The sequence below is a fragment of the Chlorocebus sabaeus genome, chromosome 24 (genome assembly GCF_047675955.1).
Source record: "Chlorocebus sabaeus isolate Y175 chromosome 24, mChlSab1.0.hap1, whole genome shotgun sequence".
Lineage (NCBI taxonomy): Eukaryota > Metazoa > Chordata > Mammalia > Primates > Cercopithecidae > Chlorocebus > Chlorocebus sabaeus.
Genome location: NC_132927.1, coordinates 78,401,181 through 78,419,749, shown reverse-complemented (window position 1 = coordinate 78,419,749; position 18,569 = coordinate 78,401,181). Strand labels below are relative to the sequence as shown.

Below are 18,569 nucleotides of genomic sequence, written 5' to 3'. Positions count from 1 at the left end.
ATTTTTTTTTTTTTTTTTTGAGATAGAGTCTCTTTCTGTCTCCCAGGCTGGAGTGCAGTGGCATGATCTCGGCTCACTGCAACCTGTGCCTCCTGGATTCAAGTGATTCTCTTGCCTCAGCCTCCCAAGTAGCTGGGACTACAGGTGCTCGCCACCTCAACCAGCTAATTTTTGTATTTTCTGTAGAATGGGGTTTGGCCAGGCTTTTCCTGAACTCCTGACCTCAGACGATCTATCCGCCTTGGCCTCCCAAAGTGCTGGGATTACAGGCATGAGCCACCTCGCCCCACCACTGTATAGAATTTTAAATGCAAATAATGATTCTGCTGAATTTATCTATTGTAGAACCATCTCAAAGCTTTATCCTTCTGATACAACGTGAAGTCTTACAAAGTTGAAAACTAAATGCAGCCCCCAAAAAGGAATTCACTCTTGAACGCGGTGTTTCAAGAATTCAAAGGTCAACACCAACCTGGACCAGAAGGGGGTTCCCAAATCGCAGTGCACTCTCTAAGTTCTTCCTGAAGGCGTCATCCAGGAAGCTGGTCCGTGTGATCTTACGATCCTTATATTCATTCATAATGAATTCTGTGGCCTGTCCAGAGGGGTCAATGATCAGCGGATACCTGAGGATGAGGCCACAGAAGAGAAAGTTGAAACACTGAATGGGAAAAGCACAGGATCATGGTCAGCCAAGTCCCTGATGAGAGGGACAGGCTGTTACCACCACCCGAGGGTGCTTTCCAGAGACATTTTCGGGTTTACCAATAAAGCTTACATGCTTAATGCTAACATCACATCATCCTTTTGAAGAACTATTGGCATGAGGAGGTAGCTTGCGTCATATACCAGGAGGGCCATAGTTAAAAATCCTTTTTCTTCTGGGACATTCGTCCTCCCTCAGCATCTGGCACTGTTAGAATAGCTTTTTCGTATTTACGATCCTTCTAGACAGCCGGTATCAACACCGACACTGAGCAGCACCAAGGGATTAACTTTACGCAGAATTTAAATTGCCAGGGACTGTGTCAAATTACAGACACTATCTCAGGTAATCCTCCTAACAGCCCTACGAGGCTGACACTGTTATCAAACCACTCTACAAATGCGGGAAGACGGGCACAAAGAAGCTAATGTGAAGTACCTATAGTCTAGCCAGTTAAAACGTGGAAAAAACCCAGCTGGTAATACACACAAGCTTCTACAAAACTCAAACTATCAAAGGGCATATGCTGAGAAGAACCACGCTGCCCTGCCTTTTGGACCCTGTTCTTTGGTCCTCAAAGTCCCTTCGCCAGGTGATGGCTTTTACCAGTTTCTCGTCTGTCTTTACAGAGAAGGTCTAAGCATTTACAGACACATGCGTCAGTGTGGGTGTTGTGGCCTCGGGGGAGGCCTCTACCGCCTGCTCTGCACCTGTCCAGCCTGTATTCGAATGTCCTGTGTCGGCAAAGACTACCCAGCACCGCAGCGTGGTGGGCCCTCAGGAGGGCCATCTGAGTTATCTCCAGTCTTCAGCTGGGACACACTTGCTCTTCGATTTGCCATTTTGTACACACGCCAAGCTACTGTTGAATGAACACCTAGAAGTGGAACTCCTAGGTGAAAGGGTCATTTAGGCAAATCTAGCCCTGTACACAGGGTGTATTGATCGATTCATATTCTTGTTGGCGCCACCTGGTGAGACATGGCGCCCTCTCAGCACCTAGCCCATCTTCACTGCAGTTACGTCCCAGTTCTTATTCTGTCCTTCCTAAACAGAAAAACAGGCAGCACTTCCCCTTTAACTAGCTATTTTCAGTTCTTGTAACAGAGGACTGTTTGAATGTCCACCCCTAAACACAACCCTGCCAATCAATTTTATTTTTTTATTTTTTTATTTTTTATTTTTTGAGACGGAGTCTCACTCTGTCACCCAGGCTGGAGTGCAGTGGCCGGATCTCGGCTCACAGCAAGCTCCGCCTCTCGGGTTCACGCCATTCTCCTGCCTTAGCCTCCCGAGTAGCTGGGACTACAGATGCCCGCCACCTCGCCCGGCTAGTTTTTTGTATTTTTTAGTAGAGACGGGGTTTCACCGTGTTAGCCAGGATGGTCTCGATCTCCTGACCTCGTGATCCTCCCGTCTCGGCCTCCCAAAGTGCTGGGATTACAGGCTTGAGCCACCGCGCCTGGCCCAATTTTATTTTTATTTATTTATTTTTGAGATGGAGTCTTGCACTGTCACCCGGGCTGGAGTGCAGTGGCGTGCTCTCGGCTTGCTGCAATCTCTGCCTCCTGGGTTCAAGTGATTCTCCTGCCTCAGCCTCCTGAGTAGCTGGGACTACAAGCGCTTGCCACCACACCCCACTAATTTTTTGTATTTTCAGTAGATATGTTGGCCAAGCTGGTCTCAAACTCCTGACTTCGTGATCTACCCGCTTCGGCCTCCCAAAGTGCCGGGATCACTGTGTGAGCCACCGTGCCCAGCCTATTTTTATGTTTTTTTGAGATGGAGTCTCACTCTGTTGCCCAGGCTGGGGTGCAATGGCGTGATCTTGGCTCACTACAACCTCTGCCTCCTGGGTTCAAGAGTTTTTCCTGCCTCAGCCTCCTGAGTAGCTGGGATCACAGGCGCACGCCACCACGCCTGGCTAATTTTTTTGTATTTTTAGTAGAGACAGGATTTCACTATGTTGGCTAGGCTGGTCTCAAACTCCTGACCTCACGTGATCCACTGCGCCTGGCCCCTGCCAATCAATTTTAGAAGGTTACAAGAAGCATTTACTGCAGAATAACTCAGACACTTGACAATAAAGAGAACAGCACACGCCCCACCGTCAGAGGAGCACCAAGCTGCCAGCACTGTATGCCCACGTCCCATTTTCTAGTCCTCTCTTCAAACAAGGGTGTATTTTGAACAACATTCAAGATCACCACCCACGTTCTTCCCGAGCCTCTCCTTGGCACCCGAGCTCGTACCTGTTGAACCGTTTCAGCATGATGGCGTTTTCTGTGCACAGGTCATCAGCAGGCAAGGAGCTGGCCTGCCAGCGAAGACGCTCATCCGCATTGGAAAGGTATTCCGTCCTGGCAATATCTGTACGGAACTGAAAGGCAAGGCTGTTACCTTTCCTCCTCTTCGAAGCCACAGATGGGGCGTTCTAACTGTGCACTGAACACCAGCTTCGAAGCCACAGACGGGATGTTCTAACTGTGCACTAAACACCAGCTTGCCTCACACTGCTTGCACATCCTTTCTGAATTCCCCGCGATTCTCACCTGGATGTTGGCCTGCTGGAGGTGATGGGACCAGGTAGTGAACAAGTTCTGACGCATCTGCTGGTCAAAGTAACCCGCGTAGGCAATGAACGCAGCCGACAAGAGACAGTCCCCAGCAATGGTGGACATCTGGTTTTTGAAAGTTTCACTTGTTTTTTCCCATCGTTCACGTTCAGCAGACAAGCTCTTCAGAAGAGCAGTGCTTCGGTTTACCTAAAAGGAGAACCGAACAAGATGCTCAGGGATCAGGCCTTTCAGGATTTATACCGAATCCTGTAAATTGGTTCATCCACATCACGTGCAGGGTTTTGGGTGGGTTAGAAAGGGGCCCAAGTTGTTCACAATCCCAAAGGAGATGAGACCCAGATCATACATAACTAATGACCACACGCGACTCAGAATCTCAGCGGGGCAGAGGCTGGGTGTGGAGTGAGGCCTTCAGGCAGCAGAGCAAACAGGTCTGGAGCTGCCGGTGGGGGATTCAAGGGCTGTAAAGCATCCAGTTTGTATCAATCTATCCGAATTAACAACACTTTGTGAATACTCAAGTGTGTATTATTTTCTAGGAAAAAAAGTCCTCTGGGCCCTTACAGATGTTACAGAGCTAATTCACTGAGGCCAGCGTGGTACATGCAGTGCGTGTTAAAGTGTGTTAATCTCTGCTTCCACGGCAGGAAAGACTGAGGATGAATGATGATAATCTTACTTTTGCCTCGACAGCAGCCAGATCTGCCTTGATAGCCTGGGCCTCTGAGATCAGGACGGCGTATTCCTCCTTGTAGCGGGCGATGCTGGCTTCCAGGTCTCGGATCATCTGCTCCACCTCGTTGGCCTTCTGCTGGTTGTCCTTGGCGTCATCTTCCAGCTTCTGCAGCTCATTGCGTAGGGGCTCCACTCTCTTTAACATGTCTGCATAGTTAAGCTAGGAAGAACCAATTGATAACTGTTATTTAAGTGACAGAAAAAGAGGTTATCTTTCACGCGGGAGCTCTTGGCTGTGTTAATCACCTGAGCGATTGCCCATTTCACCATAGGGCCGCAAGCCAGGGAAGCCCGATTAACAATTTCATAATTGTAACTTGGATTGGACATGTAATTTTTCTTCATCTTCTCCCTTATGGCGTCACTGTAAGAGAGGAATGATATTTCTAAGCACATGCAGGACAAAAGCAAGGAAGAGTTTTCACAGAATTAAAATGGAAGAGACCAGAGCCAGCTCTCATCTCATTGCCCCAGTGACTGACCACTGGGGATGAGCGAGACTGACCCTTGGTTCTCAGGCAAAAGCTGGAAATGTGCTCTCAACACTTGAACAATTTCTTTCTTTTTAAAAAGTGAGATAGGGTCTTGCTCTGTCACCCAGGCTGGAGTGTGGTGGCGTGATCTCGGTTCACTGAAGCCTCGATCCCCTGGGTTCAGGCAATCCTCCCACCTCAGCCTCCCAAGTAGCTGGGACTACAGGTGCATGCCACCCCACCCAGCTCATTTTTGTATTTTTTGTAGAGACAGGGTGTCACCATGTAGCCCAGGTTGGTCTCTAACTTATAGGCTCAAGCACTTCACCTGCCTTGGCCTCCAAAAGTTCTGGTTTTAGAGCCGTAAGCCACTGTGCCTGGCCTGAACAGCCGAAAGTTCTGGGACTGGAGGCGTGAGCCACTGTGCCTGGCCTGAACAGCCGAAAGTTCTGGGACTGGAGGCGTGAGCCACTGTGCCTGGCCTGAACAGCTGATTTCAACTTCTGGCAATACCTTGGCACTTCCACTTCCTCACCTGATCTCCTCTGCAGAGAAGTTGACGATGGTGGGGATGAAGTTCTCCCGCATGATGATGGAGCGGATCTGCTTCCAGTCCGTGGTGCTCTCCCCCAGCAGCAGGCAGATGGACTCCAGCGCCAGCTTCACCGCAGCAGGAGGGTTGGCCATGGACCTCACCTCCACCAGGTGCTGCTTCTTGATCGACTTCACAGCTGAGTGGCAGCAGGAGTGGAGGAGGGTCGATGGGTGGGAGAAGACAGAGCAAAGCATGGTGAGAATGAACCAACCAGTCAGGAGCTCCAACTCCAATGAGAGAAAGGACAGCTAGCTGCTCAGAAGAGCTAAGAAATGAGAGACTTTTCTGTATTAAACCCTCTGGAATAGGGTAAGTAGCTGATCTCTTAAATGATTACGAAGATCTTACAAAACGCAAGCATTCCTTAAAAAGCAGGATATTACCTTTAATATTTACTTGAGACAATAATTTATTTGAGACAGAGTCTAGCTCTGTTGCCTAGGCTGGAGTGCAGTGGCACAATCTCAGCTCACTGTAACCTCTGCCTTGCAGGTTCCAGCGATTCTCCTGCCTTAGCCTCCTAAGAAGATGGGATTACAGGCCCCTGCCACCACGCCTGGTTAATTTTTTGTATTTTTTTTTTTTTTTTTTTGGAGACAGAGTTTTCGCTCTTGTTGCCCAGGCTGGAGGACAATGGCGCGATCTCAGCTCAATGCAACCTCTGCCTCCTGGGTTCAAGCAATTCTTCTGCCTCAGCCTCCCAAGTAGCTGGGATTACAGGTATGCACCACCACGCCCAGCTAATTTTGTATTTTTAGTAGAGGTGGGGTTTCTCCAAGTTGGTCAGGCTGGTCTTGAACTCCCAACCTCAGGTGATCTGCCCGCCTCGGCCTCCCAAAGTGTTGGGATTACAGGCGTGAGCGACTGAGCCCTGACAAGAATATTTTTAAGTGTAATTGTGCATCTATTTCATACAATTTCAACAGACATTTTAAATTTGCTACAATTTAGAGGGATGAGTAAAGATGTGGAGTTAACAGTTATAAAACAATGGCTGCCAGGCACAGTGGCTCACACATGTAATCTTAGTACTTCTAGAGGCTGAGGCAGGTGGGTCGCTTGAGCCCAGGAGTTTGAAACCAGCCTGGGCGATATGGCAAAACCCTGACTGCACAAAAAATACAAAAATTAGCTGGATGTGGTGGTGCGCCCCTATAGTCCCAGCTACTCAGGAGGCTCAGGTGGGAGGACTGTCTGACATAGGGAAGGCTGAGGCTACAGTGAGCCACGGTTGCACCACTACACTCCAGCCTGGGGGACAGAGTGAGACCCTGTCTCGAACAAAGCAAAACAAAAACAATGGCCCACGACTGCTATACACTGAAAAAGTTTTCCAGGCTGAAATTTTTGTAGATCAATTTTAAGTAACTATTTAGAAGGTGAGAACTACATTAAATTATCATCCAAATCCAACTCTGAATGAAAATCTATAGCTTGGGTGGTGCCTTTGAATTCATCTTGTTGTATAAGGTAAAAACTACAGATAATTGGGTTATTTGAAACTGGTTAAATACTAGTGGGCAAGAAGAGAGCACTCTTTTTTTTTTCTTTTGTTTTCATTTATTCATTTATTTTAAAATAGAGATGGGGGTCTTGCTGTGTTGCCCAGGCTGGTCACAAACTCCTAAGTTCAAACGGTCCTCCTGCCTCAAACAATCCTCCTGCCTCGGCCTCCCAAAGTGCTGGGATTAATGCGAGCCACCTTGCCTGGCTGACAGCAGTCTTAATCACTGCATAAACTGCAAACTAAAATAGGGTGGCAGGTTATTGCCCTTTTTCTTTTTTTTTTTTTTTGAGACAGAGTCTCACTCTGTTGCCCAGGCTGGAGTGCAGTGTCTCGGCTCACTGCAAGCTCTGCCTCCCCGGTTCACGCCATTCTCCTGCCTCAGCCTCCTGAGTAGCTGGGACTACAGGCGCCCACCACCATGCCTGGCTAATTTTTTGTATTTTTAGTAGAGATGGGGTTTAACTGTGTTAGCCAGGATGGTCTCGATCTCCTGACCTCGTGATCCGCCCGCCTCGGCCTCCCAAAGTGCTGGGATTACAGGTGTGAGCCACCACGCCAGGCCTGCCCTATTTCTATAGCATCTTATAGGCATGTGAGGAATGGAAAAAGAGAAGTAAGTGACTGCTATCAATACTTAAATTAGCAACTGGGTCATAGCCAGAGCACTCAGAAATAATTACAAGACAGTCACACTGAATATTTTGTATTTCTTGGTGAAATTCAACTCAGGGATAAATAACATATTTATGTAATTATCAGCAGATCTCTAAAAATGTATTATTGACATAAAGCTTATATTGTGAAGTTTCTTTTATGAGAGGGGTTTCACTATGGTACATACAGTCTAGCTTTATAGGAACTTTGCTTTAAGAGATGAAGACAGTCTCAAGCACTCAGAAAAAGCTTCAGATGGTTACTAATGATGTTTTTGGAAACATACACAACCAGAACCTTTGAGGGAAGCATGTGTGCGATGTTCAGTGACCTGAACTCCACAGTAATGTTGAGGAAGAGCACCCTTCCTAGACGTCAAAGCTCTGACAGTCTTTACATACCATTCTGGGCCTCAATGACAGCAGGTTCCACCTTATCAAGATCTTCTTTGACACTCATCTGTTTGTCCGCAATTACCTCCTGCTGCTTATGCAGCTGTTCCTGGATTTCTTGGCTCATAACCTAGAAAGGAAGGATGGCTTAGGTATGGGTTAAGCATTAATTTGCTGAGTAAATTCTAAACAACATTCTTCACTCTGCCAACACACACACACACACACACTCACACACTCTCACACTCTCTAACTCTAAGACCCATTTTGAACTACAGTTCCTACTCTCTCATTGGAGACTGAAAATGCCCAGTCCGTACAGGCAGAATTCCCTGACACCATACCTTCTTCTTTTCAGCCTCCTGCTGGTCTTTCACCATCTTTTTCAGCTTGTCATTGGCTGCTGCATTCTTCACCTCCAGCTCCTGGCTCTTTATCCTCAAGTCGCGACGCAGTTCTTCTACCTAAAGAGCAAAGCCCACACTCTGAGATGAGAAACGTGCAGAAATCACACGGAAAGGGGTCCTCACTGCAGCTCACTCCCGTGAGGAATTTGTGCCTGTGGCGCACCTGGTCAACTGTCTCCTTGATCTTCCTGAGCCCCACGTTCAAGTGCATCTGCTGCTCCTCCAGCTCGCTCCGCTTCTCGTGGAACAGGTTGGCGTAGTGATTGATGAAGTCCAGGTAGTGGCGAGGGGTGATGGCCATAGTTCTGCCGCCTCGCTTTGCTAGTCGAGCATTCGCCTTTCAGAAAACAGTTACATCTTCTCACTCTTCGGGAAACTCTATGACTTAACCTCAGAAAACAAGTTTGGCCTTGGCAGATGGGTGTGACATGACAGAAGGAGCCCAGCCCTCAGGGGCCAGAACACTTGAGTCGGGCCTCAGCTTAGCCACTTAGAACTTTCGAGATGCCCCCTACACTTCCAAACTTCTCTAAGCCCCTTAACTTCTCTAAACTGAGGATGGTGATTATGCCAACTTTAGAGGTGTACTTTATGTGAAAGACATCACAAATGTCAGTTACTACAGAAAGGTTAGCTAGCCTGCTTCCACCTTTTATTAATAAGAAATGACACAAGCAAGAAAGGGGCAGGGCAGGCCTGACGTGAGAAGCTGCTCTGGTCCCTTGATTTCTGGAGCACAGCAAGACGATCAGACTACCAGGGGAAGCTGGGGCTGGAAGACATTCCAAGGGCAATGGAGACGGCCTGCAGGGACTGGGCAGCAGGACACCTACAAGCTCAGAATGGATGTCACAAAGCTCTTCCGGGAGAGAGGAGTAGACTGAAAGCTTCTATTACAGAAAATCTATAGCAAGGATTAGCAAAATACGGCTAGCAGGCCAAGTCCTGCATTTTTCGGTAATGAGGTTTTACTGGCCACAGCCACACCCATTCACTTATATATGGTCTTTGGAGGCTCTTGCCCTACAATGGCAGCACTGAGTAGCTGTGACTACTCCACCTGCAAAGGCTAAAACATTTACGATCTGGCTCTTTAAAGAGAAAGTGTGCTGATTCCTGGTCTACAGGAGAGAGTAAGGGCCTGAACATACAGCCGCACTGGGAGAAACAGGCCAAGGAGATCACTTTATTAGAGGCAGAGTCAGTGGGGGCACTAAAGTGTTAGATGGCTCCAGAATTTGCAGCCCAGTGACAAGAATGAGACGTTGTTAAGGAGGTAAGAGGTAAGAAACAACTATTTCCTTTACAAATAACAGTACAATGTCAAATATGAAGTGCCCTCCTAAGGTCTATTTATGGTTTTTTGAGTCTACATCTCGCTCTGTTGCCCAGGCTGGATTGCAGTGGTGTGATCTCAGCTCAATGTAACCTCCTCCCACCTCAGCCTCCTGAGTAGCTGGGACTACAGGTGCCCACCACCAGGCCCGGCTAGTTTTATTTTTATTTTTTGTAGAGATGAGGTCTCGCCATGTTGCCCAGGCTGGTCTTGAACTCCTGGGTTCAAGTGATCCTCCTGCCCTGGCGTCCCAAAGTGCTGGGATTACAGGTGTGACTCACTGCACCTGGCCTTAAGGTCTATTTTTATAGCAATTTAGTTTTATGTTAGCATGATGGTTAGTTTTGTGTTTTATGTGTTGATCTGAAAATTGAACCCACCTGGTGAAGAGTCTGATGAACAAACACACAGCTGTTCACAATGGCTTCCCGATGGGATGGTGGCTGCGGCAGTTTATCATACACAACTGGCATGTAATCAGGAACGATGTAATTTGGCTTCTCCAGGTCCATCTTACTTGTGAATTCTTTGCCAACCTGATACAGTGCTTCGGTGGACCAGTCTCCAAACCAATTCAACACACACCTGAGAAAGAGGCCCACGTTTCCAAACAGCTATGAAGGGCAGCCTTTGCCCCTTGGAAGGACACCGACTTTCCTGACCCAGAGCCAAGTAAAGGTCCGCATACCTGTTGAAAAGTGCTGGCGATGTGGCTGCCCGGTCCTTGAGTCCTTCCGAGGACGGGTTCATGGTGAACACGACGTGGAGGTTACGGATAACCTGGCTGGTGAACCACTTGTAGAGCTCCTCGTGCGAGTCCAGCATCAGGCCTTCCTTCTGTGCCCCCTCTTTGCACTGCGTCATCAAGGTGGCATACTCGTCTCCTTCAAAGAGACCAGGCACCTGGGAAACAGCACAGGGCTGACTTACTGGTCCCCCGGTAACACGTAACGCAACGCAACACGTCACCTAATTACCTCTCCATTGGCCAGAAGGGTATTCATTCGCTCCAGGAATCCAGAATCTAATACATTAGATTCATCCATTATAAATGCTATCTTTTCATTTTTACAGCCAGAGCGTCTCAATACTGTCCGCAGATCTTCATCGAAGTCTTCCCCTGTGTACTTCCTATGGACCTACAGAAGCAGAGGCAAGTTAGGGCCATTCCTACTCACTGAGCTCTGCACACACATCAAGAATCTGTTGCTGGGATTAAGAGGCCACCGACTAGACGCACCTTAATCTGGTACACACTCAAACCGTTCATCCAGGCGACAAAACGAGACAGGGTAGTTTTTCCTGCTCCACTAACACCAATCAGAAGCAAGTGGCCTTGAGGTTGACGGAATATTCTGAAACATTATGAGAACTGATCAATGTTAAGGCTTATAACGCCTCATTCCCCTTTTGACTCATATCTAGTGTCTACAGTATTTCGGACATGTTTTAACTTGAACTCGTATATTAAACGTTTGCTGAGCAACTGTTATTTGCGAGGTCCAGGAGGAATGCAAAGGCCGGTAAGACACGGTCCTGTCCTCCAGACTGACATGAGACTCATGCAATTCTAGCAGAAGGTCAAAGGGCCCTAATCACAGCAGGCATGCAGTGCTGGGGGGAGGAAGAATGAAGTTCTGCTTGGGATAAACTGAGGAAGGCTAAGCTGGACTTAGAAAGAAGAGAAGGCGGAAGCTGCTTGGCAGAGAAGGCTGAGGTGGAGGTGGTAGGACAGCAGCAGGCCTGGCGGGAGCCGGCACACACACTCACTCAAGAGCAGCTTAGGCGAGAGGCGGGCCTGTAACAACAAAAGCCCACCTGTCAATCCTCAGCACGTGGTCTAGGACTTCATTGAACAGCACCAGCGGGACATCAAGCTCTTCCTCATAAAAGACCTTCAGCCTAGCTTTGACATAATCTCTTAACTCTTCTTGGTCTACTGGGATGTAATCCTATAGAAAAAAAGGCAATACCCAAATTACTCAGAAAAAATGTTAGTTATTAGACCAAAGTCAACTGTATTTCCACATACCATGAAGAAACTGTTGAAAAATGCAATAAAAAAAGGTATCATTTACAACATAGCAAAAAAATATAAATTCACTAGAAATGGATCTAAAAACATGAAAAGTTTTTATAGAGAAAACTGGACTTCACCAAAAGGCAATGAAGATGACCTCAATACATGAAGAGACATACCCTGATCACAGAGGGAAAAACGCTCTACTATAAAAATGTCAGTTCCATCAAACTCATCCACAGGTTCAACGTAATCCCAAGTGAAACCTCACTAGTGGGAGGTGCTTACTGTCTTGGTGCAACCTGACAAGTCAATTCTGCATTTCATTTGGAACAGGAAAGATCCCTCTAAAAAAGAAGCAGGTGTGAGGGCCTGCCCAATTTTTTTTTTTTGACAGTAGCCTCGCTCTGTCACCAGGCTGGAGTGCAGTGGCACGATCTCAGCTCACTGCAACCTCCACCTCCAGGGTTCAAGCAATTCTCCTGCCTCAGCTTCCCAAGTAGTTGGGTCTACAGGTGTGCGCCACCACACCCAGGTAATTTTTGTATTTTTAGTAGAGATGGGGTTTCACCATGTTGGCCAGGATGGTCTTGATCTCTTGACTTTGTGATCTGCCTGCCTTGGCCTCCCAAAGTGCTGGGATTATAGGCATGAGCCACCGCATTTGGTCTGGGCCTGCCCTATTAAACAGACTTATTACCATAATCAGGACCATGTGGTTTTAGCACAGAGAGCAACCAACAGATACCTATGCACACAGGGAAACTATGATGACAGACTGATACTGTGGAGTAAATTATTATTTAATAAACTTTGCTGGGATAAGGGGCATACACAAGGAAAGAACTGAAAATGGAGCCACTGCTCACTCCATACACAAACTCATTTAGAGACGTGATTAAGGGTTTCAAAGATCCATCTTTTTTTTTTTTTTCTTTTTTCCTTGAGACACGGTCTCACTCTGTCACTCAGGCTAGAGTGCAGTGGCCTGATCTTGGCTCACTGCAACCTCCACCTGGGTTCAAGTGATTCTCCTGCCTCTCAAGTAGCTGGGAGGACTATAGGCACATGCCAACAGGCCTGGCAAAATTTTTTTTTTTGAGTCGGAGTCTCCCTGTGTCGCCCAGGCTAGAGTGCAATGGTGCAATCTCGGCTCACTGCAACCTCTGCCTCCTGAGTTCAAGTGATTCTCCGGCCTCAGCCTCCTGAGTAGCCGAGATTACAGGCACGTGCCACCACGTCAGGCTAATTTTTGTATTTTTAGTAGAGATGGGTTTCACCACATTGGTAAGGCTGGTCTCGAACTCCTGACCTCGTGATCCATCCGCCTTGGCAAGACGGGGTTTCACCATGTTGGGCAGGCTGGTCTCGAACTCCTGACCTCAGGTGATCTGCCCACCTTGGCCTCCCAAAGTGCTGGGATTACAGGTGTGAGCCACTGTGCCCAGCCTGAAAGATACACTTTAAGAACGTTTGTTCGGCCAGGCGCGGTGGCTCAAGCCTGTAATCCCAGCACTTTGGGAGGCCGAGACGGGCAGATCACGAGGTCAGGAGATCGAGACCATCCTGGCTAACACGGTGAAACCCCGTCTCTACTAAAAAAATACAAAAAACTAGCCGGGCGAGGTGGCGGGCACCTGTAGTCCCAGCTACTCGGGAGGCTGAGGCAGGAGAATGGCGTGAACCCGGGAGGGGGAGCTTGCAGTGAGCTGAGATCCGGCTACTGCACTCCAGCCTGGGCGAAAGAGGGAGACTCCGTCTCAAAAAAAAAAAAAAAAAAAGGTTTGTTCTTCAAAAGATCTTAGAAAGAGTAAAAAAACGGCTGGGCGCAGTGGCTCACGCCTACAATCCCAGCACTTTGGGAGGCCGAGATGGGCAGATCATGAGGTCAGGAGATCGAGACCATCCTGGCTAACATGGTGAAATCCCGTCTCTTCTAAAAATACAAAAACATTAGCTGGGCGTAGTGGCAGGTGCCTGTAGTCCCAGCTACTGGGGAAGTTGAGGCAGGAGAATGGCGTGAACCTGGGAGGCAGAGCTTGCAGTGAGCCGAGATCATGCCACTGCACCCCAGCCAGGGTGACTGAGCAAGACTGTCTCCAAAAAAAAGAATAAAAAAAGATAAGCCACAGGGAGATGTTTCCTATATATGAAAAAGAATGGGTACCGAGAGTCTTAAAATATATAGAAAATTCTACTAACACTGAACACACCCACTTTACTACTCCCGGCTCCTATCCGGCCCTCTGCCTCGTACGCCCTCCCTGACGTGGGGAACCCTTCTAGAGAAAGCTGAACTTCACTGAAAGCCACTGAAGAAGACCTAAACACATGAAGACCCAATGCAAGGGTCACTCTACCAGAAATCTCTTCCCAGCCTGAGTTATCTCCCTCTGTCCCGCTTTTTCCTCCATTAGAGGCGGAGCTCCCTAAAGGAAGCTTACTCATGTCTATCACCTGGGGTTACTGAATGAAATGCAAGTGAAGACTGTAACTCAGTAAACATCCTCATCCTTTTCAGAGAAAAAGGACAACTCACAGCTATTCTGGAGAGGTGAACTCCATCTAGTATTTTAGCACATGAAACATTTTCACACAAGTTATTCACAATTGTCCTATTTTCAGTGTGAGGAATGTGAAAACAAATTTGTGAAGCAAAGATTTCTTTCACTGTAAACCCACTGAAGCAACATCTTCTACCGGATGGCAATCCAATGGCTTGACCCTCACACAGAAGTCAGAACCCCAGCAGCAGCCAGCCAGCCATACTCCTGGGAGTTCCTGCCCTAAAGCATCAGTGACTGCAAACCCACAGCCCATCACTGACGCAATGGCAGCCTCATTTGTAGTGCACTTCAGGACAAAGAGATTTTTCTGGTTTTTTAAGTGTTTTTTTGAGGTAGGGTCTCACTTTGTCACCCAAGCTGGACTCTTTTTTTTTTTTTGAGACGGAGTCTTGCTCAGTCACCCAGGCTGGAGTGCAGTGGCGCGATCTCGGCTCACTGCAAGCTCCGCCTCCTGGGTTCACACCATTCTCCTGCCTTAGCCTCCCAAGTAGCTGGGACTACAGGTGCCCGCCACCATGCCCGGCTAACTTTTTGCATTTTTAGTAGAGATGAGGTTTCACCATGTTAGCCAGGATGGTCTCGATCTCCTGACTTCATGATCCGCCCGCCTCGGCCTCCCGAAGTGCTGGGATTACAGGCTTGAGCCACTGCACCTGGCCAGCTGGACTCTTTTTAAGTTTTTATTCTTTTTTATTTTTGAGACAGAATCTCACTCTGTTGCCCAGGCTGGAGTGCAGTGGCATGACCTCGGCTCACTGCAACCTCTGCCTCCCGGGTTCAAGCAATTCTCAGACTCCCGAGTAGCTAGGATTACAGGTATGTGCCACCATGCCTGGCTAATTTTTGTCTTTTTAGTAGAGATGGAGTTTCAGCATGTTGTCCAGGCTGGTCTCGAACTCCTGACCTCGAGTGATCTGCCTGCCTTGGCCTCCCAAAGTGCTGAGATTATAGGCGTGAGCCATTGCACCTCACTGTATTTTTTTTTTTTTTTTTGGGACACAGTTTCACTTTTGTTGCCCAGGCTGGAGTGCAATGGCGCAATCTCAGCTCACCTCAACCTCTGCCTCCTGGGTTTAAGAGATCCTCCTGCCTCAGCCTCCCAAACAGCTGGGATCACAGGCATGCACCACGATACCCAGCTAATTTTGTATTTTTAGTAGAGACGGGGTTTCTCCATGTAGGTCAGGCTGTTCTCGAACTCCCGACCTCAGGTGATCCACCCGCCTCGGTCTCCCAAAATGTTGGGATTACAGGCATAAGCCACTGCGCCCGGCCAATGTTTTGTTTTGTTTTTTTTTGTTTTTTGTTTTTTTTTTTGAGACGGAGTCTCGCTCTGTCGCCCAGGCTGGAGTGCAGTGGCCGGATCTCAGCTCACTGCAAGCTCCGCCTCCCGGGTTCATGCCATTCTCCTGCCTCAGCCTCCCGAGTAGCTGGGACTACAGGCGCCCGCCACCTCGCCCGGCTAGTTTTTTTGTAGTTTTTTAGTAGAGACGGGGTTTCACCGTGTTAGCCAGGATGGTCTCGATCTTCTGACCTCGTGATCCGCCCGTCTCGGCCTCCCAAAGTGCTGGGATTACAGGCTTGAGCCACCGCGCCCAGCGCAATGTTTTGTTTTTTAAAGTATTTTTTGAAACAGGGTTTTGCTGTTTTACCCAGGCTGCAGTATGGTGGTGTGATCACAGCTCACTGTGACTTCCCGCGCTCAAGCCTCCCAAGATGCTGGAACCATAGGCGTGAGTTACCTTGCCTGGCTAAATTTTCAAATATTTTTGTAGAGATGGGGTCTTACTATGTTGCCCAGGCTGGGCTCAAACTCCTGGGATCAAGTGATCCTCCTGCCTCAGCCTCCCAAAGTGCTGGGATTACAGATGTGAGATACCATACCTGGCCCAAAGGTATTTTTGAGTAGAAGATAATTGGTTAGAATCGGTTAGAATTAGAAAGGGACGGCAGAACAAGAAGGACGTCTAAAACGCTGCGAGTCTGCTACCTTTGACAGCCAGTTGCTGTACAAGATGGGCCGGCTCATTGCCTTCTCTCTGTCGATGTTAGGGAAGTGCTTCAGAGCAACCGTGTCGATGTTCTCGTCAGTCCAGCGCCTCTCCTCATCCTCCACGAGTCTGTGGGGAGAGCAGCATGTGCATTTGGGTAACTACAGGCCACGGTGAAGAAGCACCATGTTTGTGGGTGCTGTGGGCTCTTCCAAAGGATGCAGTCTTTATCACACATCTTCCTTTACTATGCATGGACAAACCTAAGAAGCTGAACTTATGACAGCTTAGGCAACCTGAAATTTTATTTACTTATTTATTTATTTACTTTACTTACTTACTTATTTACTGAGTCTCACTCTGTTGCCCAGGCTGAAGCGCAGTGGTGTAATCTTGGCTCAATGCAACCTCTGCCTCCCAGGTTCAAGCGATTCTCCTGCCTCAGCCTCCTGAGTAGCTGGGATTACAGGTGTGTGCCACACCATGCCCAGCTAATTTTTATATTTTTAGTAGAGATGAGGTTTCACCATGCTAGTCTCGAGCTGTAATCCCAGCACTCTGGGGGGGCAGAGGCAAGCAGATCACTTTAAGTCAGGAGTCCGAGACTAGCCTGGCCAATGTGGTGAAACCCTGTTTCTACTAAAAATATAAAAATCTGTCTCAAAAAAAAAAAACCAAACAAACAAAAAAAGGGAACTGTGATGTATGTAGTTTTAGAGGTGTAAGACTGACTTACTACAAGGCAAGAAGGTGAGCCTGTGATTGCCCTGCTGTGTGAGGACCTTTGAGAAGCTGACTGTAAGATCTCCTATGCAGGCTACCAGGTGAGGGTCTACTGAAGGCAGATATATACTTACTTACTGAAGCCAACATGAATTTGTAAGCACAACTGCTGTTGCTACATTTGAATTTAAACAAAATTCTCTGTGGTATTAGAAATCTGTGAAAATTATATTGTGGGAGACAGGGTCTTGCTCTGTCACTCAGGCTGGAATGCAGTGGCACAATTATGGCTCACTGTAGCTGCAGCTTCCCAGGCTCAATCGACCTTCCTGTCTCAGCCTCCCGAGTAGCTGGGACTACAGGTACATGCCACAACACCTGGCTAATTTTTCATTTTTTTTTAGAGATGGGGGTTTCACTATGTTGGTCAGGCTGGCCTTGAACTCCTGGGTTCCAGGATCCTCCTGCCTTGGCCTCCCAAAGTGCTGGGATTATAGATGTGACCCACTATGCCCAGCCAATTTTTTTTTTAATTGAAAAGGGGAGAGTGAAGGTAGTTGACACAGCAACAACAACCAAAGACCGTTTAAACAGCAGCAGAACTCCAATAAGAAATAAAAACAGGGCTGCCACGGCCAACACGCTCTGTACTCTGCCTTGCCTGCTCATCTCTTACAGTGGCTCTCAGTAATGTGCCCAGTATTACCCAAGAACCCCAAGGAGTCGGGTTTGAAAGCCAGCGATTACAACTAGGCAGTATTCTGAGACTTCCTGTACAGTAATGATAGGAAAACCTGCGGGATGACACCTGGTCCAGAAGCACAGCTGCCCAACACTTAAGCATTTCTTAGTCTGGAGGGCACCATCTGCCAAGTCATCTTACTGCGATTCAAACCACAAAACCCACACAGTTGATGCTGATCAGTCATCCGTTAGCGATTTTTTTCCCTTAAGTACTGGTCACTTAACTAGAAAAACTCAAAACTTACAAAACAAGAATTGATCCAAGTGGGCAACAGGTAAAAGAGAAAACCAGTGCCCCAGAGCTCCAGCTGCAAAGCCTCTGATGAGAACACAGGCTGAGTCAGGAAGAGGGATGGTGGTTATGGAGCATGTACACCGGGCAGTTGTTGGGAGGCCTTTTAACTCAGCAGTGAACCCGTGCTCTGGGAAGGTTATCACAGGCAGCTGCTACCTTGTGTGGTCCCACCTGACAGTTCAAAAGGTTTATTAAAGTGCCCTGTTTTTTGACTTCTATGGTGTATCTTTAAAAAAAAGTACCCTGTTCATGGCCATAAGGTTTATGAAAGTGCCTTGCGTAAGCAGACAGTGGTGGGCAGCTGGTGCATTCAGTGCACTGTGACTTTGGTACCCTGGGGCGACTGTGACCAGAGTCCAGACGGGAGGCTGCCCTGGCTGACGCTCCTTCCACCACTGGCACCACCTGGCTCTAACTTAAGCAGGCCACCCCTGCAAAGACCCCAGCTGGATCCTCGGCTTCCCTTACCTATCTTGGAAGAGACGCAGAGCTTCATGTGCCCAAATTCGAATGAGGCCTTCAACAGGCAGGGTCTCCAGAGGTCTCAGCGCTTCGAAGATGCCCCTCACCCACCTAGTCATTTCACGGGGTGAATAGATATAGTGAGGTTGTGTATCCTGGGTGAATCTCTCCTATGGGAATGAGAAAAATAGAAGTTACATGTCAATATCTTAAGACACAGAGAAGTGGTCAAAAGGTAAAATGCGGCAAAACATATTTACATATTACATTAAAGAACCCAGACCCTGAAATATTTAAGAAGATAGCTGGACATGGGGGCAGGCGCCTGTAGTCCCAGCTACTAGGGAGGCTGAGGCGGGAGAATCGCTTGAACCCAGGAGGCA

The 18,569-nt window shown here is 48.0% G+C and overlaps 1 protein-coding gene across 1 annotated transcript in view; it reads right to left on the bottom strand.

Annotated features, from left to right (window-relative positions):
- DYNC1H1 (dynein cytoplasmic 1 heavy chain 1) overlaps positions 1 to 18,569 on the bottom strand; it is a 91,243-nt gene that overhangs the window by 13,835 nt on the left and 58,839 nt on the right. The window contains exons 42-57 of the mRNA XM_037984524.2: positions 18,193 to 18,356; positions 15,962 to 16,091; positions 11,203 to 11,336; positions 10,625 to 10,739; positions 10,362 to 10,523; positions 10,073 to 10,287; positions 9,765 to 9,969; positions 8,212 to 8,385; positions 7,986 to 8,105; positions 7,651 to 7,771; positions 5,029 to 5,224; positions 4,267 to 4,384; positions 3,965 to 4,180; positions 3,259 to 3,471; positions 2,959 to 3,086; positions 473 to 626 (exon numbers count right to left, since the gene is read on the bottom strand). Of these exons, the coding sequence (XP_037840452.1) occupies positions 473 to 626; positions 2,959 to 3,086; positions 3,259 to 3,471; positions 3,965 to 4,180; positions 4,267 to 4,384; positions 5,029 to 5,224; positions 7,651 to 7,771; positions 7,986 to 8,105; positions 8,212 to 8,385; positions 9,765 to 9,969; positions 10,073 to 10,287; positions 10,362 to 10,523; positions 10,625 to 10,739; positions 11,203 to 11,336; positions 15,962 to 16,091; positions 18,193 to 18,356 (2,565 nt within the window). The remainder of the gene's footprint in view (positions 1 to 472; positions 627 to 2,958; positions 3,087 to 3,258; positions 3,472 to 3,964; positions 4,181 to 4,266; positions 4,385 to 5,028; positions 5,225 to 7,650; positions 7,772 to 7,985; positions 8,106 to 8,211; positions 8,386 to 9,764; positions 9,970 to 10,072; positions 10,288 to 10,361; positions 10,524 to 10,624; positions 10,740 to 11,202; positions 11,337 to 15,961; positions 16,092 to 18,192; positions 18,357 to 18,569) is intronic.